The 20,984-nt window shown below is 40.2% G+C and overlaps 1 protein-coding gene across 1 annotated transcript in view; it reads right to left on the bottom strand.

Annotated features, from left to right (window-relative positions):
• ABCA13 (ATP binding cassette subfamily A member 13) overlaps positions 1-20,984 on the bottom strand; it is a 407,666-nt gene that overhangs the window by 24,821 nt on the left and 361,861 nt on the right. The window contains exons 57-59 of the mRNA XM_046670200.1: positions 15,430-15,564; positions 13,126-13,229; positions 3,141-3,233 (exon numbers count right to left, since the gene is read on the bottom strand). Of these exons, the coding sequence (XP_046526156.1) occupies positions 3,141-3,233; positions 13,126-13,229; positions 15,430-15,564 (332 nt within the window). The remainder of the gene's footprint in view (positions 1-3,140; positions 3,234-13,125; positions 13,230-15,429; positions 15,565-20,984) is intronic.

Raw genomic sequence — 20,984 nt, 5'->3', positions numbered from 1 at the left:
GATGGACCTGGACCTGGTCTTGCTCCCCAGACTCAGGGGTGATGTGTCTGAGGTCCAAGGGAGGTGCTGTTTGTCACCTGAGTATTTCTCCAGGGCTGTGCCTGTCCCAGAGGATGGGGACACAGAGGACATGATCTAGGCAGAGTTTCACTGTGCTCTCCTTCCACCTCTTTTTTTCCTTTTATTTCTCTCTCCTTACATCCCACCCACACTCTCTCCTTCTCCTTATCTTTGCACAGCTCTGGATTTTTCTCATCCTTATGTCCCTCCCCACACACCCTGGATGATGGCTGCCGTGCACAGCGAGCTGTCTTACCAGGTTTGGGCTCTGGTGCCTGATGAGACTCTAGGCCACTGTCATAGTGGAATTTGCTGGAATTACACTAATCTGTGTGGGTTTCTAATTTCCAATAAGGTCAAGATAAACACTGGGATTCAGAAGGTAAACCGTGGCTAAATCCTCACTCTCCACTAGCTTTTGCTCTCCTCCATCTCTCTGTGGGCTCTTGTTGCACCCGACCCTTGTAGGGGGAGACTGTCCTGAGGACCCATCCCTACCCTCCACTTGACTATCCGAGTCTCCCCTCTGTAGGGTTTCTGCAGCTCCTGGCATCAGCTTCCCTCTTTAGGCAGCCATCTCCCAAGCCGAGCCTGGACCCTGCCCGCCGGCCCCCTGCATCTCCTCAGGGAAACCCTTACACTCAAGTCTTAACCCAAACTCAGGACCATCTCTTCTGAATCCTAGCTTTCTCCTGAGTTATCTCCTCAGACCCTCTCCCCACATTGCTGCCTCACCCCCTGCTCTCTGTTCCTCCTTCTCTCCTCACTCTTTTCAAATCTTCTCAGTACCAAACCACAAGAGCATTTTTGACTCCTCTTATTCTCCATTGCACACCTCTCCTCAGGTGCTGCCTTTCCTGGTGATCTCAGCATAATATCCTTCAAATTCACTGCTTATTAAAACTTACCTCCACTGGTTTAGGTCTGACTTTCATTATCTCTCATGAAAACTATTGCAGAATCTCCTCACTGACCTGCCTTTCTCCTTGCCCTCCTTGCTCCTGAAAAGTGCCAGTGATACACTGGGACAAAGAGCCACTTTTACTCAAATTTCTTGCAATAATAATGGCAGCAAACACCAACTGTGGCAGGAACCAGGCTCTCTTCTAACTACTCTCACACTCATTTAGTCCCCACAATACTCTCCTACAGTTGGGGAGACTGAGGCAGAGCAGTTGCCTGATGGGCTGGCAGGAGCAGCCAGACCAGGCCTCCATCTCTGCCGAGTGTTCCCACATGCAGGAGCCCAGCAAGTGCCCACCACACGGCACTCAGGGCCCACGAAGAAATGGGTCCAAATCAAACTTCTAGAGTCACCACTCAAGGTCACGTTATATGGTGATGCCATCAGACACCTGGGAGGAAATCTCCTTCTGTCCTGGTACCAAGATCTCTAAGTTAGAGATAACAAGGTTTGAAGCCAAAGAGTATGCCTCACGTGTGCTTCAAACAAGAGTACCTACGGACCATCGGCACACGGGGAGTGTTCACTGAAAGAAGAGCATGGAGAGGAGGAAGGAGCCCTTTCTCTCTCATGTCAACGCTGCCACATCACAGGGAGGGAAACGGGCACCAATGTTGATGACTCCTGCCTGTTTGTATGCCCATGATTCCATTTCATGATGAATCTTTTATTCTTTATCTTAATATTATAGAAACATATGCAGTCAGTTTATTTGTTATAGGAAAATACCAACTTTACAAATTATTTTTTTAAATGTATTAAGTTCAGTTTTCAGCGAATAACCTATAAGCCATTTCTGGCTCACTATAATTCTATGGTTCCTATTTACCAACAATCCATCCTCACGTTGTTACACATTATTGGAACTAAAACTCAGAAGTAGGTGAGACTGTTGAGCACATGGACCATACCAGTTAGAGGCTAACTCTTGCTATGTGCTTCGTCCTGCTGGTTCTTCCAGCCTCGGTTAGTAAACCTCATGAAAGGCTCAGACGTAAATCATCCAACAATCAGGCATGGGCTATAAAGCTTCATGTAAGCATTCATAAAGGTTAGGGAGTGTGAAGTATTATTTTTGTTTTGATGATACTTATTAAAGGTGAGCAGAGTACATATTGAGAACAGTTTCCAGTAGGTTTATCTGACAAGTGATCGACCCTGAGCAGCAAGCGGCAGTGAGGTGACTGCCCCCGCAGACCCGACTCTGAAGCCCTGCAGGACTGATGTTTACTCCCCAATATGGTATCTTAATCCAAGCGTTCAATAGTTATTTTCTGCATAAAGTAAAAATATTTCAACCTAATATATATGTCTAATAAATCTCTGCTTGTGAATTCTCACTTTAAAAAATATTGAATAAATAAAAATGGAAAGAGACTTACCAACATGTTAATAAATTAATCTATATCAAAAATAACAGATCAAACAACAAATTGAATGGAAATTACAAACTTTACAAATAGCTTAGGCAACACTGAATTAGAAAAAAGTTACATGGGGACATAAAAATGCTCATAGAAATTGATAGCAAAATCATTAAGATTCTATAAGGTAAATGGAAGAAAGATCTGAAACAACAATTAACCGGGAAGACATCAAAGGGATTAATGTGCTCAGGAAAAGTCTTTAGACTTCATTAGTCAACATGAAAAGCAGCCCCAAATCCCTCTTTTACTCTCTTAATTAATGGAGATCTTTTAAAAGTATAGCATTTTGTCCAGTGACCCAGGCACCCTGATTCCCTCTGGATGAGAGATATATTGGTACAGCCTTTTTATAAGGTACTTTGCATTAACAAGGTCATTTTTGGTCCTTTCTTCGTCTTGACCCTGTAACGTATTCCCAGCCCTCCCACGTCCCTGCAGTGGGAGTACGTGTCCTTCTGGGAAGAAGACAGCAAACCATTGTCGAGAAAATGCTGGGTTCTGTGTGGGAGTTGCAGTGTCTCAACTCATGAGCTATGATATTGCACACACACCCCTTACCTACTCAGGGCTTCGTCTCCTTCCCTATGTCATGAGGCAACTGGACCATGCTGTTTCCAAAGCATTTCCACTTATGGCATCATGCCATTGATCTACAGCAAACAGTTAAATGAAAAGAGAAGGCGACATACCTATTTTTAATGTGCTGAGGAGAACCAAGGCACCGGAAGCTGCCATTGACCATTATAGCAAGTCTCGTGCAAAGAGCCTCACACTCCTCCATGCTGCGAGAGGAAGACAAGAAACCCATGAGGAGCCGTGTCCTAAAGATGCCAGGCTTGACTCAAACAGCAAAATCAACAAGTAGACAAAAAGATCACTCTGCAAATTAGCTCATTTTCTACACAGAAACCTCATGAAACCCAAAAAAGCACTTTGAAAATGGGTAAGATTTTACACAGGTAGCCAATTACACAATTAACAAAAAAATTAGTAGCATTTCAATATACATATCAAGAATAACAGTTATAAAATTTATCTGGAGAGAACATTTTAGTAATAGTACAAAAATGCAAAATAGATAAGAATGACCTTCACAAAAAATGTTCAAGTTTTATGAAAAGAAGCAAGATTTACTAACGGATCTAAGAGAAGTCTTGAAAGATGTGCTAAAATATGAAAAGAATGGATGGTTAAAAAATGAGAAATTATAATATGGAAATTATTGTAATATAAAATTATTGTGATATAAAATAATATTAGTATATGTAAGTGTAAATTTAAATATAATAATAATATAACAAGTATAAATATGAAATGTAATAAGTAAATGAATTATATAGACTATAAATATGTTATATTTTAATATAGTATATAATTTAATATAAAGTAAACTATAATAAATAACATTGTAATTTGTAATTTACAACTTTGTTTGTAATATAATTTATTTTTATAGAAAATATGTTATAAAGATTTGCAATTTATAACTGCATTGTTATAATTACATGAAAAGATAATATAAATTATAATGAAGATAAAGCATAATGCCAATCAATTTTTAAGTTTGTCACTCCCCATGAGAAAAATTGAAAATAATTATAACGCAAATCTTTAAGATTATTGAATGAGAGGTAGAAAAACATTGAACAAGATGAGTAATGAGAGAATACTTGTCTCAGAAAATATTAACATTCTTTGTGCAGCTCAAATATTTAAAATGAGGCAATATGCTAAGGAATTACAAGGCAGATCATTGGAACGAGATAAGACAGTGCAGAAGGAGACATTAATATGTTAAATCATAAGTGATCAGAGGAGGGGAACATTCTTTTTAAGCTTAACAGCGATGAAAGAAACTATGTAAGGAACATTAGATATACTTGAAAGTGCAAAACTACAAACTCCTAATAAGCGTCAAAACACAGCAGACTAACATTAAAAAAATTGCAACAAACAGTGGGAGAGTGTTGATATACTTACTACAAAGAAGCCATATATGTTAGTGTAAAAGCAAAACAATGAAAATCCAATAGAGGAAGTAAGACAAATAACATACACAGACTATTCAAAGAATGGTTCGTGGGTAATAAACATCCCAACACATAAACTTAACCACCAAATAAGTGATCTTAAAACTGTTTTCTAGCTGTAGGGGAATTTGTCACGTGTGCTTTTGCATGTTGCAAAGAAAGATAATTTTTTTCCATCTCCAGCGCAAGTAAAAACAATGAATTCTCAGATCAAAAAAATACCCAAAAAGTTAAAGAAATTCTGTCAATAATTCTAAATAAGTCATTTCATATACTGCTGGTGAGAGTAGAAAACTGGCATAACTTTCTGAAAACCAACTTGGCAATAATTCCTTTTGTAGGAACTTACCTTAGGAAACATAGAAAATGGAAGTATATATAAAAACTTATTTATAATAGTAAAAACCAAGAAACAGGTTTCACAGTAGGATAACATAATACTCATATAAATGAGAGTGCATCCATGTGTTATCCACTAAAATGAGATTTTCCAAAGTCAATTAATTGCATGGGGCAAAGGTAATAACATAGTCTTGGTAAAATGATGATGCATGTTAGGAAAATTGCACATATATGAGAAAAAAAAACTAGGAAGGAAAAACACACAAAAAAGTATGACTATCAATATCTGAAAAGTGAAATTAATGGTGGAATTTCTTTCCTTCTTTTATTGTTTTGTATTATCCAAACCATAGGAAGTAGGTGTTATTTCAATATTGTGGAATGGACACAAAGCAGTCTGCTTGTTGGGTCATTGTATGTTCAGACCAAAATTAGATTTGTTAGTCTTGCATGCAGCTAGAGATGGACCCGCAACAAATCAGGTTGAGGTGAAATACAATTTCTCCGTCATGTTGAAATAAGGCAAGTCACTTGCCCTGGAGTTTGGTTCTTTCCACTTTCCATTAGCTTGGATGGGGACACAGTGCTAATGAGTCAACTTCAATCACAAAGATGAGGACAAACTCACACTGAGTTAGAGACATGTTGGAAAGGACCTGAGTCCTTGGAAGACCTTGGGCTCCAGCACAGCCCACCCATATGAATTGTTAATGCGGGAGAGAAGAACACATCTGTTCTGAGCCACTGTAATTTGGGATCTTTGTTACAGAAGCTTAACATGAAGTCTAAGGAACACATGCTATAAATGTCCCAAATGTGCTTTATATATTTTTCTGTGAAAACATATCTTTCTCTATGTTTCTTTAATTAATCTTCATTTAAAACAATCTTATTATCATTTTTATGAGTGCATAGTAGGTATTCTAACTAAATTGGTAGAATATGCAGTCACTTCTATATTACAACCTTAAACATAGCTCACATGAGTACAGATCTAAATAATAACTGATATTAATTTAGGCCTCACAGTAATGACTTGGTAGTTCCAATTGAATTGTTATTAGCTATCTAACAAATATGTTCCAAACATGGGATATCACAAAAATCTCAGTCTAGAGGGCAGAGGCTGCAAGACTCTGATGATCTTCAGCACCAAGAAGAATATACAAAGCCAGGAGCTCTGCAAAAATGAAAGTAATCCCTGACCATTTACTCAAAATATGGCCACCATATTTCCTTTGGGTGGTTTAGCTCAGAAAAACAGAACTATGGCCAGGTGATGCAGAGATTTAAGGACTTATGTTGGAGTTCATGGATCAGTGTTTGATGGGGTGAGGAACAAGCCATCATGGCCCTTCCTGGTTGGACTAATTTTAATTCCTCCCAATGAGTACAGTGGGATATAGTGTTCTTACCCTCAATTTCCTGCCCCATCCTTTCACCACAGTCCTCTAGGGTAAGAAATATGGAGAGGAAGGGAGAGATGAGCTTGAAGTTGAGAGAGAACCATGCAATTTGGAGACTTCTTCTCAGCTGAAGGCTGCTGTTTTAGAATCACAGAATCAATCACAGGCTGCCCTAGTCATCACTAATAGTGAATCATTTAGATCTTTGTGTTGCATGAATACGGACAGATTTATGGAAATGAAGATACATCATTAATGTGAAACCAAATGAATAGGAGGATATAAAAGAGAAATTACAGTGATATGTGGTCTTTCTGAGAACTGTCTGCAATAATTATGTGTTATATGAAAATTAAAAGGAATTTCTAGTGTGACACCAGTTTATCCACTCTTAGAACCTACACATGAACAAGAGGACCTAACAAGTGCTAACATAATGAACACAGGAATGTAGAGAGTTTCTGGAACAGGCAGAGCAAAAGGATCAGTTTAAGCCAGAACATATACATATATATAATAAAGTAGAAGATTTTAATATATAATATAATAATATAATATATATTATAATGTATAATATATAATATAATAATATAAAGTAGAAGATTTGTCAAATTTAATTCATTTCAATGTAAACTTTTATTTTCTGAAGAGAAACAGGACAAAGACAAAAAAAGGCAAGGGCAAGACTCCTGGCTATGTCCAAGCGAAGAACTGGCAAAACCTTTCCCCAAAAAACAACTATAAAACTGGACAAAATGAATAAAAATAATCATTTTAGAATTCTGGAAATTGGTCAAATGCACACAATAATCTGAGAAACACTTAGAGTTGGCGAACTGCTAAATTTTCGGTAAGAGGGGTGGCAATCTGTGGCATTCTAGTTTCAGCAACATGCAGATACTAACAGGGTAGTGCAGACCATGAGGATCAGCAGCTCCTTTGCCACTGTTGAAGGGGGTGCATCAATTTGGACCATTGAGCAATGCCCATACCCAGCAACATTGCCGGTATATATGACTCTCTCAGAGTCAAACAAACAGGAATATCCAACAGCTCCAGCTTTGGCCCTGAGGTTGGGTTCCCCCTGATTGACATTGTTTGACTGTGGCATACAGACAGCCCAGCGATGGTGCAAGTACATGCAGTAGGGGCCAGAGAGGCCCAAGCCAGCTACACAATCTCTGTCAACCCAGAGGCTATCTACATGCACATCTCAGAGACCAGAAGAACCCAGGAGAAAGCAAACTGTGCCAAGGAGAACATGGCCTGAACTTGGAATGTTCTTCCCCATCCACACACAGATCCATTGGCAGAGGACAAAAATATTGTTGGTTTAAGGTGGTTGAGCACAGCTTCCGCCCAGGCACTGGCTGGCAATTAGCCTGAACAAAATAGGGGTGACTCCTAGGAATCCAGGCTTAATAAAATGAAAATAAAATTTAAAAAACAAACTGAACAGAGGCAACAGGAGCTATTCGCTGGAGGGGAAGGAGTTTTCACAGATTTATCACAGACAAAGAGACACCAACAAACAGACACACAAAAGGGACAAACAAAAAAACTGGCAACAACAATAACCACTGTAGAGGTGGAGGAATCAGAACTCAGAGATGCTGCAGCCTATTATCTAAAATGTCCAGTTTCCAACAAAAATTATAAGACAGGCAAAAAAAGAGAAACCAAACCAAGAAAGTGTGAACCATATTCAGGGGAAAAAGCAGTTAACAGAATCTGTTTCTAAGTGTCCCTAAATGCTAGATTTAGAAGAAAAAAATCTCCAATAAAACTACTACAAATACGTTCAAAGAACTAAAGGAAACTAGGTTTAAAGAATTAAAGAACAGTATGGCAATAATATTCAACAAATAGAGAGTCTGAAAGGAGATGGAAATGATTAAATAAAAGGAAATCTTTTAGTTGAATTATATAATAAATGAAATGAAAAATTCACTGCAGAGCCATCAGCAGATTGAGATGGTAGAACAAAGAGTCAATCAACTTGAAGATACATCAGTAATTATCCAATCTGAGACCAGAAAAAATAAGATTGAAAAGAAATGGATGGAAATTCACAGATGTGTGGGACACCATCAAAAGTTTCAACATAGACACACTGAAAGTACCAGTGTAATGAAAAAGGAGAGGAGAGATAGAAAGAGCCAGAAAAAATATTTGAATAAATAATGGCCAAAATTTCCCCACATTTATTCAAAAACATTAATCTACACACTATTATACACAATGAACCCCAGGTAGGATAAGTAAAAAGAGACATATATCTAGACACACCAAAGTTACTGTTGAAAGCCAGAGAAATCTTGACAGAAGCAAGAAAAAGTAACTCATCATGTACAAGGGAGCATCGGAATTATTAATGGCTAACTTCTTACGAGAAATAAAATAGGTGAGAAGACACAGAGATGACATATTCACTAGGAAAATGTGAATTAAAACCACATTTCACTAGGAGGGCTACAATAATAAAAACGGACAGTGTTGACAAGGGTGTGGAGAAACTAGAAACTTCAGCAGTGTTCCTGAGAATTTAAAATGATAAAGCCACTTCAGACACCACATCAACAAACTGAGGAATAAAAACCACATGATCATCTCAATAGATGCAGAGAAGGAATTTGACAAGATCCAACAGCCATTTATGATAAAAACTCTGAACAAAATGGGCATAGAAGGAAACTACCTCAACATAATAAAGGCCATATACGACAAACCCATAGCCAATATCATACTCAATGGGCAAAAACTGAACCCCATCCCCCTGAAAACAGGAATGAGACAAGGATGCCCTCTATCACCACTCTTATTTAACATAGTACTGGAGGTCCTGGCCAGAGCAACCAGGCAAGAAAAAGGAATAAAAGGAATCCAAATAGGGAGGGAAGAAGTGAAACTCTCGCTGTTTGCAGACGACATGATCTTATATATAGAAAACCCCAAAGAATCCATTAGAAAACTGTTAGAAGTAATCAACAACTACAGCAAAGTTGCAGGGTATAAAATAAATTTGCATAAATCAGTAGCATTTCTATACTCCAGTAATGAACCAACAGAAAAAGAACTCAAGAATACAATACCATTCACAATCGCAACAAAAAGAATAAAATACCTTGCGGTAAATTTAACTAAGGAAGTGAAGGACCTATATAATGAAAATCACAAGGCCTTTCTGAGAGAATTGGATGACGACATAAGGAGATGGAAAGACATTCCATGTACATGGATTGGAAGAATAAACATAGTTAAAATGTCCATTCTACCTAAAGCAATCTACAGATTCAACGCCATCAATCAGAATCCCAATGACATTCTTTACAGAATTAGAACAAAGAATCCTAAAATTCATATGGGGCAACAAAAGACCCCGAATTTCTAAAGCAATCCTGAGAAAAAAGAACAAAACGGGAGGCATCACAATCCCTGACTTCAAAACATACTACAAAGCTACAGTAATCAAAACAGCATGGTACTGGTACAAAAACAGGTGCACAGATCAATGGAACAGAATTGAAAGCCCAGAAATAAAACCACACATCTATGGACAGCTTATCTTTGACAAAGGAGCTGAGGGCATACAATGGAGAAAAGAAAGTCTTTTCAACAAATGGTGCTGGGAAAACTGGAAAGCCACATGTACAAGAATGAAAATTGACCATTCTTTTTCACCATTCACCAAAATAAACTCAAAATGGATCAAAGACCTAAAGGTGAGACCTGAAACCATAAGGCTTCTGGAAGAAAACGTAGGCAATACACTCTTTGACATCAGTATTAAAAGGATCTTTTCAGACACCATGCCTTCTCAGAGAAGGGAAACAATAGAAAGAATAAACAAATGGGACCTCATCAGATTAAAGAGCTTCTTCAAGGCAAATGAAAACAGGATTGAAACAAAAAAACAACCCACTAACTGGGAAAAAATATTTGCAAGTCATATATCTGACAAAGGCTTAATATCCTTAATATATAAAGAACTCTCACAACTCAACCACAAAACATCAAACAACCCAATCAAAAAATGGGCTGGAGACATGAACAGACATTTCTCCAAAGAAGATATACTGATGGCCAATAGGCACATGAAAAGATGCTCATCATCGCTGATCATCAGGGAAATGCAAATCAAAACTACACTAAGATATCACCTTACACCCATTAGAATGACAAAAATATCTAAAACTAATAGCAACAAATGTTGGAGAGGTTGCGGAGAAAAAGGAACCCTCATACACTGCTGGTGGGAATGCAAACTGGTGCAGCCTCTATGGAAAACAGTATGGAGATTCCTCAAAAAACTAAAAATAGAACTACCATACGATCCAGCCATCCCACTACTGGGTATTTATCCAAAGAGCCTGAAGTCAGCAATCCCAAAAGTCCTGTGCACCCCAATGTTTATTGCAGCACTGTTTACAATAGCCAAGACGTGGAAGCAACCTAAGTGCCCATCAACAGACGAATGGATAAAGAAGATGTGGTACATATATACAATGGAATACTACTCAGCTGCAAAACAGAACAAAATCATTCCATTTGCAATAACATGGATAGACCTTGAGAGAATTATGTTAAGTGAAATAAGCCAGTGAAAGAAAGATAATCTGTGTATGACTCCACTCATATGAGGAATTTAAAACTATGGACCAAGAACAGTTTAGTGGCTACCAGGGGAAAGGTGGGGTGGGGGGTGGGCACAAAGGGTGAAGTGGTGCACCTACAACATGACTGACAAACATTAATGTACAATTGAAATTTCACAAGATTGTAACCTATCAATAACTCAATAAAAATAATAATAATAAAATGATAAAGCCACTTCAGAAAACAATTCTGAAGTTTCTTAAAGTGTTGAACACAAACTTACCATACAACCAGCAATTTGACCCTTAAGAATCTAGCCAAGAGAAATAAAATCATCTATCCATACAAAGACATTTATATGACTATTCATAGCACGTTATATATAACAGCCTCACACTGGAAACAACCCAAATGGCCATCAACAGGTAAATGGATAAACAAAATGTGGTCTGGCTACATAATAGAATATTGTTCCACAATGAAAACAAGCACACTAATATATATGCTACAACATGGATGAACCTCAAAAGCAATATAAATGAAAGAAGTCAGATATAAAAGACTACATATTACATGATATCATTCATATGAAATATCCAGAAAAGGCAAGTTTACATAGACAAAGTCTGGGGTTTTGAATAAGGATTAATTTAAAATAGGTATGAGGAAATTTTGAAGGTGATAGAAATGTCCTACACTGGATTAGGGTGACAGTTGCACAGGTCTACAATTTTACTAAAAAAAAATCATAGAAGGGTACACTTGAAGTGAGTTAGTTATATGGTGTGTAAATTATACCCCAAAATAACTGTTTTAAAAAATGGAAGTCTTTAATTTGGCAGTGAAAATTCAGGAATGTTGGGCTACAGGCAATGCATCAGTGAATAAGAGTTCAAAAAAAGAGTATAGAGAGCAAAGATGACCAAGAAAAGTCCACTTTGGCATGAAGCAATGTGTGTGAATAATATCACTCCTTCCTTACAGGCTGGCTTTGCGTGGACCTTCAGGGTGCCCACCAACACTTATAGGAACTGGCTCTAAGATTTATGTGTGACAAGATTGTGTATTCACAGCACCCAATAATATTTATACATACACTGATAATGCTGTAGTCATCAGGAAAGCCTCCTGAAATCCTTCAGATATCTCCCATTTCAAATGATAGGCCAGCTTTGTCATTTAACGCCTAGCAACAAGGAGTGGGCAACTCAATCTAGCGCAGGCTCAATAATTTAATCACCACTGGAAGACGCTCCTCCAGGGGTCCCATGGGCTCTTATATGTCTCCCTAGGAATGCCCAGACTGCAAGAGCCTGGCTGTTCTTTACCGGGGCTGTTTCTCAAAGTTGTGTTTGCCGTGAGCACCCCTGAAGGATGAGGTGACAAATCCCCCCAAACACAGAGCTGGCTTGCTTGTCAGTTGCTATAAAGAGGTGGAACCTCAGGTTTGGTGTTCCTCTCCTGTGTATCCATCTGTGCCTGCCTGCATCACCCCTGCAGGAACTGGGGCTCAGGGAACCAATGCAACCTTGCTGACACCTGGCTACAGCTCTTGCTGTGAATAATAAAATCTTCCATCTCTGAGCCAGGAGTCTCCTGTCTTCTGTCAGTACCCATGAAACAAGCATTCCAAGTCACATTTGTTAGCTTGCAAGTAAGGTAGAACCTCAGATGCTTCACAGTTCGTGACATTTAACTCACAGCATATTTTACTTACATGGAGGAAAAAGACAAGTCTAAACTTTAAAGCCTGATCTCCATTATATCTCAGAATTTGTATTAGTCAAATCACATTGTTCACTCTCTATGTGTGGGTTGGATGAAATCTAAGATTCATATTGCTGTGTGGCCTAGAATGGCATAGCATAAAGTTAAAAACAGGCCAACGATTTTGAAATCTAATTACAAGATTACTTCTGTGAGGAAGAAAATATGAGACCAAATTCAGAAACCTGTTAAAGTTTTCATTTCAGCTAACTCTCCTGGTAGCATAACACGCCTTGGATGGAAAGGAGCTGAATTATGGCTTCAGGAAGACGTGAGGAGGGATATAGCTCTCCAGTAACAATGGAGAGGCAAGGGTGTGGTCTGTGACAGACCACCAGGTTTGGATTCGAGCTCTGCCATCTCCTGTCTGTGTGGCTTTGGTTACCTCACATAATCTCTCTCTGCTTTGGTGTAATGGGGATGACCAATTACATCACCATGATAGTCTGGCTGCAGAGATGAAGGACAACGTGGGTGGCACCATCCCTGGACCTGGAGGCTCCGGGGATGGCCATGAGAGGGGCGTAGCTTACCTGTGGGAGGTCAGCACTACAGCACAACCTTCCCGAACCTCCTTCATTATTGTTTTCCACAGGTACCGCTTAGAGCAGGGATCCATCCCAGAGCTGGGCTCGTCCTGAATGAAAGAAACACACAGTGATGGGCATCAGGAGAACACACATTGGAATGTATGTATTGCCATATGAGGCCAGGCCCCAGCCAAGAGGAAGTCTCTGCTCTGGCTCTGGCAGGCACCTCTCTGCAGCTACCATACACTGCGCTCAGCAAAGGCGGGGTACATCTTCATATCAGCTGAGCTCCCCTTGGTGATCCGGTTAGGCAGGCCGACATTTTCAAAATGCATCCTCAGTCTCTATAAAATTTCAAAATGATATACCCTAGGACGACATGTGAGAGCAGAAAAAGGCCGCATTTATGTGGCAACATCAAGCAAAGTGAACTTTCTTGGAACCTGAAGCTTTCTCCTTCAATAAACACTTAAGCACCTCTTATTTAAGCCACTTCTGAGAGAAATGTTTCTAGACTGTATGATGCATCTCTGTGCTTTTCATAGTCAGGGAGAACTAAACACATTTTTCTTAAAAGCTTAGGGTCATCTACTTCCCTAAAGAAAGAAACAGAAGGGAAATGGATAAAAAATGACACTGAATAGAAAACACCTGGTGTTTCCCGCAAATCAAGTGATGTATGTGTACAGGGATAAAAATAAATAAGCAGAAGGTGTGATCATGCACTGTTCGATGAGAGAGCTGGATGCATAATTCTAAGTTTTCCTGATCCCCATGTTGATGTCTTGTGTGAGAGCCACTAGTCTTCCCTCAGGAAAGAACTCTAAAGTTCCCCAACGAATGTCTTTAACCAGATGCTCTGAACACTCACCATCATCACAGCCACTAAAGCTTATTGGAGGCCACATACTTAATGTGGATTATTTCATGGACTGCTTTCAACAGCTCCAACAGACAGACACTATAATCAGGAGCATTTTCAGGCAAAGAGGAAACATGCATAGAACATGCAAGGCTGCACATGGGGAGTCACAGAAGTGGAATCTGAACCCTGGTAGTTGACTTGAGTCCCCGCCTTGAGTGTTATGCCCGAGTCCTGAGCAACCAAAAAGTCAAGGGCAAGGATGCATCAAAGAAGGAGAGAGGGTCTGTGGTGGGCCAGGGACATGCTCCAGGGCAGAGGACCACATCCCAACTTAGGAGATGCGCCAGGCGAGGCCTAGCACAGGGAAATTCTGCTGAAGGTAACAAACAGTTATATCTTGTGAACTCTTTAACACAACCCCGTCTCCTCATGTAAGGAAAAAGTCATTTACAAACTGCAGAATTAAGCACGTGTTTGCTTTTGTTATAAGATTTCAGAATATGGAATTGTGCAATAGTCCTTGATTTTGGAACTTGCCAAAAAGCAAACAGATCAAGTAAAAGGGAAATTCAACTCAGGTTCCAGAAGACAACCAGTAAATGATGGGGCCATCTTCCAGTGCAGGTCTTCTGAATCCCCTCTATCTCCCCTGCTGAAATTCTGTTTCCATTTAACGAACAAGAACAGAAAAAAGAAGAAAAAATTTATTCTGATTCCCACACTCTTCGATGCCCCTCAGAGTCTCCACAAGTGTGAAGGCCTGGATGCACTCCAGTGATTAGAATCCAGTCTATGGCATGCAAACAGCGACTTTTATTTATTGTTTGAATGATATTACTTTTAGCTATTTTCGATATGCAAGACGATTGGCTCTATTGTCAATATATTGGCTCTATTGACAATCAACTCCTCCAATTAATGCTTTCATCCAGACAAACGGAATTAACTGTAGTTCCCAGGTAGACTGCAGATGGCTTGGTCTCAAGGCCATTGAATGTGCTCCACTCTCTTGCTGAACACCCTCCCCTCTCCATTATATCCATCCTGCACCCCAACACCCACCCTCAAGATTCACTGCGGACAGTGTCACCACAGCTATGACAATCATATATCTGCAGGTAGAAAAAGACTTAAAAGCAACATGCTAATGGAAGAATATATTGGTTTTCAGATTACAGGTGAATTCTGATATTCCTTTAATGCTAAAATTTTATCGAATCTTCAGTTTGATAAATAAAAGTGACTATCAAAAGATAAAATTTTATTTCTGTAGAATTTCATTGGTATTTTAAATTCTGTTTGGAAATGTTGACTTAGGGCACAAGAAGTTAGTTCAGAGAACTAACGCTGCAAATTTTGAATTTCCTCCCCAGAGGAACTCTGATGGGTTAAAGCATTCTATTTGAAGACAACAGCACATCACTGAGATCTCTGTAACTCACCAGTAAAAGCAGGTCAGGCTTCCCCAGCAGGGCCAGGGCTGTAGAGAGCTTCCGCTTGGTCCCCCCACTGTATGTGGCCACGAGTTTGTCCACATGGGCTTCCAGGTGTAAGCGCCTCACCAGGTCCCCAGCAACCTGGAAGAGAGGAGTTCTCCATGAACGCACCCCCATTCACCAAGAGGCCCCCCAGACACCTGGCTCTTCCTTCCATGGCCTGTGCTCCCACCTCACACATGCAGTCCAGGGTGGCTCCTGACATACCTCCCTTCACTTCACAACACAGGGACAATTGAGAATGCACAGATGTGGGCTCCGCCTGGACGAAGCTGGGTTTTCTGTGCCTGTGTGTCATCCAAGTGCTGGCCAGAATACTTGGGTCTGGAGCTCAGAAGAGCAGCATGGGCCACCAATAGAGTCAAGCGTGGGCCCAGAGGAATACCCACACTGAGGTGAGCAGGGACAGGTGAGTCAGGATGAGGACTGAGGAGGAACAGAACAGGAACAAAAACCCTTGCACAGAGAGAGAGAGAGAGAGTGAGAGAGAGAACTTCAAGGGAGCAGAGAATTCAGGAGGGAGTTTCCGTATTCACACAGGAAAGAGGGATCCCCTTTCCAGTGAGAAGCCACTAGAGACTGCACACTCAGTGTTTGGTTTATAAAACAACCGGGGGTGGGGAAAGAAGAGGAAAGTGTTTCTTATGTGTGGCTGTTGGGAACGGTTTTACCAAGTCATGAGGATGATGACTGCATGGCACCAAACACAACGCCCTCGGCCCCAGGGACATTCTGACTCTCCCCAAGTACCCGGGGCATGTTCACACCTTCTTTTTCCTCCTCCACCTTTCAACGCGCCATTTTTTCATGCATCCTCAGAGGCACAGCTCATTTCTTTATCTCTCTTCTGCAGAAATAACTGTCCCCTTCAGTGTATGATCTGTGTCTATACACACTTCCACTCAGCACGCCTCTCTGTAATTTGCACCATGCTATATTTTATCTGTTTCCTGTTCTGTCTACTGTGTGGGCTACTTCCTCTGGGGGCCAAGATTAGGTGACTTCTTTGTTCCCAACTCTGCATAATTTAAAAGTTTTGTAAACAGTTTTATTTAACTCTTGTGACTAGAAAGGTAATAATATAGATTTGGTTTTTAGATTTCATCATATAATCAAACTGGTCCAGATCATATCTTAATTTAAATATACGAGAAGTAGGAAAGACTCTGTAGGATCATAGAGATGGACTAATGATTGCGCATACTAAATAACTCAATAAAACATAGTTTAAAATAACGTATATACTTTTTCAGATAAATGCATAAAAGTTGGGATAAAATAATAGTGATAATTACAATGATGAAATATTAAGAAGCTTTGAAAATATTAGGATAATACTTATGCCTCCTAATAAAAACCCTCATCATAAACTGGTCTGTTGCTTTATTTGTGCAGCCTCAAAATAACAAAGAAAGAATTAAGAATTACAAGGACTGGTCTAGTTGTCAAGTAATATAAGGCAGGGAAATGCAGATTTTAAGGCCCAAAAGAGTAATGAAGGTAATCCTGAATCTCCTGGGATCTGCCAAAGAACATCATCTTGAGGGGTCGGTAGTTTGTTCTTATTGAAAATAATAACATTGTTTTTCCCAGATTGGTTTATACAAACCACCCATTTCCACGGCTCCATTTAGTCCAATTATTTCAGTGGACATAAAGTAAGCAAAAACGTATTAAAATAAATAAACAATTGTTCAAACAAAACAATTGATTCAAAACAAGCAAACAAACGAAAGTACTAATGGCAGCGCTAGAGGATGGGTAAAGAGACACAATGGCTGCCTTTCAAGAATTAGGCAGACGATAGACTGTGGCCATTGTTCTTGTCAGAGAGGGTCTTTCAGAAGAATAAGATAAGTCGACTGGTGACTGGTGAACGTTCACAAGAAAGATGAAGGGAGAGGGCAAACGAGGATTCCTGGAAGAGGAGGAACCCACGAAAATGGCAGACTCTGCTAGGAAGTTCACACTTTCTGCAAGGTAATCACTAACAGCTGTGGGGCCAGCAAAAGTGACACTTTGAGAAAATGACATTTTGGGTTATTTTTAGGTCCATAAAAATTACTATAAAAGGTTGAAAATATAGCATGTGTGTATCAGAAAGAAATTTTCATTTCACACCCATCCACCTTATTCAAAGACTAGCAATATGTAAATAAAAGCCGAGAAAAAGAAAAATGAAATAAAAATAATAATAAAAGCACCAATTCTGTAGAAAGGCACTTCAGAAGGATAAGAGAACTTTTGCATAAACTTGCTGAACCATGATTGCTTGTTTTTTTTGAAAGAGGAATCATATGTCACGTTTTCCCAGTTTCACAAAAGGCTAAACGTTGCAGCCTGCAAATCCTCCATTGGACCATAGGAAAGAGTCCAGAATATACAGGAACAAACGTTTTGGTTTGGTCTAATGCTTTCTGAATGTCATGTTTTCAGAAAACAACTGAAAATGGTCAAATAAGTATTTTGTTGCCGTCTTTCCTACACTCAGGCCTCTTGTCAAAATAATGGCAAACCTAATGCCTTAGCAATTGCCGTTGGCAAAATACTGTCTAAACCCCAAATGTCACAAGTTAATGAAATCTCTCTCTGCTATTACGTATTTTTCTCCCATAAAGTTCTAAAACTTGTACTGCACTTAAGGCAAGAGTTTGGGATTCATTCATGTTTACACGCCCAGTGCCTCATCATATTCAACACATTGGAGGACTTTTGTAAATATCATGAACCAAAACAAATTGCCTAGAGATTCACATACACATCCACTTGGTTCCAAAGCCAAAGTTTTCTCACTAATACACATGACGGCCACGTCAACATTTTATGTAAGATTAAAGATGAAACTGAAGAGTTAGTAGGAAAAAGGAGCCAAGGATATAAGGCAGAAATGTCTTTCTTCTGACCCTCCATCTATTTCCTCCTGGAAATTCTTTCTTGTCGTAACTTCTAGCTCCTTCCAGAAAAACTGACTGTGAACAGATGAAAACTTAGGATAAAAATCATGTCTGTAGGGAAGATCAGAAGAAATAAGACATGGTAGGGATCTCCCTTGTAGTTATTTGCAAGTCTTCAAAACAATAAGATGGATAAGGGCCCTACATCTTCTATGCTGGGGAGAACTGAAACACAGAAATCCTAGGCTCACACTCATTGGCAGTGGGGTTTGCTGGTTTGGGGATGGTGCTAACCCTTAACCTATCTTACACATTTCTCTAACATCCCAGAACATGTCAACCCTGTCTCCGGAAAAGTTTTACTATAACTTGATATGATTTTTTGGCCAAGTTAGTTGAATTCAGGCTCAAATACAGTCATTGTACAATACTATGTTGTGTGGATAATGCAGAAAAATTGAAAATCATTGCATTAACCTGCCGAACCTAAATTCAAGCCAACTGAAGAAAGGCATCTTTTTCTCACTTATTTGGCCTTTTGGAAGGTTTGGAGGGGGAGCAACGTGCCTACACATAGAAACGACTGGCTGGCTGGGACCCTGGAGTGCAGATGGGGCATAGTGCAGGGCAGGGTGCTGAGGGGGGAGGGAGGCAGGGGGCTGCGAGGCTGTTGGGAAGGACCTGCCCCTCAAGCACAAGCGGATCTCCTTCTAGAATCATAGAGGAGACAACTGTGGCTGCCTATGTCACAATGAAAACAGATGGCAGCCTAGAGAAGAGAACTGGTATGAGCAGCAGATTCTCCAGAAAAAAATCCCTACCACATCTATGACTTCTGAAGGGTGGGAGGTGAGGCGCACACCCAGGGCCCAACTCCTGTCCTAAGGAGGGTGGACAAGAGGAGCTCCTTGTCAGAGGAGCCTCCTCATAACCCCACACAGTTTCCATTTCTTCAGTCACCAAAGGGGCATAGGAAATAAGACTGAGCTGTTCATGGCACTAGAAATCTCATCTTACACAGCGAGAAACCTGAATATTCTAAGCCTCAGGAGAGTGTCCTCAGCAAGAACATCTTAACTGGAGTTAGTTCATCTGATTTCAAACAAAACCCCACCACATTCTAGCCTTGTGACTTGGGTGGGTTTACTATTCTTCCTGTGTCTCAGCTTCCCCATTTCTAAATAGGGAATAAGCATTTTATTTACCTCATATGGTTGCTGTCAAATACTTAGAACAGTGCCTGACTGAGAACAAATACTGAAATAGCGAAAACCATTGCTTTCTGTTATTTTATAATAATCCCTTCTGGTCACCTTGCGATAAGCATGTTAGAATAGACATGCCTGGTTTATATTTCAAACATTTCTAACACTTACAGCAAAGGGAAATTTGCTGTAAAGAGAGCTCACCCCTCTGAGAACACATGGGAAAGTGTGCTGACGTCTTAGAAACCTCTGAGCAAGTAGCAATCTTATCTGCAAAATCAGTTGCAGCTTCATGAATGCAATGAAGCCGGTTCCTAATTGGCAACCATTAAAATAACTTTTCTTAGTGGAGGAGCTCAGGGAAAACAGTCTTCAAGACAGCTGAGAGTCAGAAGGCAATTGCCCTGGATGACAGGAAGCATCAAGCCTTCCTATATTAACAAGAACTTTTTCAAAGGGCACATTTCCCCCAGGGCCAAGAAAGGGGCCAGCTTATGCTGTTTGCCAAGCATCTGCCTCTTTAATCAAAAACTAACGAGGGGGAGCTGACAGAGATAAACACCTATTAAAGACTGAGCCAGCGATTAGTCCTGGATTTCAATAGCTGTTTAACTGCAATAAGCAGCGCTCCTGTTATCTTTGCTTTATTGAGACGGGAGGTGGGTGAGCGGTGAAAGGACTGAGATCCCTCCAAGGATGTGCAGAGATTCTGTTCTAGTTTCACTTAAAGTTACAGAGCATAAATAAGAAATGAGGGCTGAAGCATTACATGACAACACAGAGAATGAATTTTCGTGTTCTAGGGAAGGCAATGGCTGTTGGTTTTGTCTCCTGTGAATCCTAGGATGCTCCATCTCCTGCAGAATCTCATTGAAAATACATCACATAAGCTCCTATTTCAGAATCCAGAAATGCAAGAAGCACCCCAGACTCTCTTCAATGAAGTGCAGAAAAGGTAAAATTGTGCCTTAAGCACCCGCCATTCCAATGGCTTTCCATGTGGAATGTCCTCTGAGCTGTCGGTCAAGGCTGTCGCAACAGGGAGAATGGCAGCTGCCTCTTGCATCCACCTCTCCCTCCTCTCACAGACAGTGATGGGAGTGGAAGGCACCAGGGTGGTCTGCAGCTTCCGCCACTTTTCTATCCTCCTAAGCCCACCCAGGAAGGAGCCCAGGCAGGCAGCTGTCCAACCACTCACCAGGAAGTCATCCTTTCCGATAAAAAGCAACCAAATTCCACCCATAGTTTGAATCCTTCCCTGCAGGTCCTGGGGATACAAAGTCTATGATGTTTGTTCCTGAATACAAAGGACCAACCTGGTAAATGTGAGCAGCACTTGGAGAGGAGACAAAGTGAGGAGAAACAAAGCTGCAAATGATGCTATGCTTTCCCTCCTACCACA

This window comes from Equus quagga, chromosome 8 (genome assembly GCF_021613505.1).
Source record: "Equus quagga isolate Etosha38 chromosome 8, UCLA_HA_Equagga_1.0, whole genome shotgun sequence".
Classification (NCBI taxonomy): Eukaryota; Metazoa; Chordata; class Mammalia; order Perissodactyla; family Equidae; genus Equus; species Equus quagga.
Note: the sequence above shows the minus strand (reverse complement) of the source record. Positions and strands in the feature narration are given on the sequence as shown.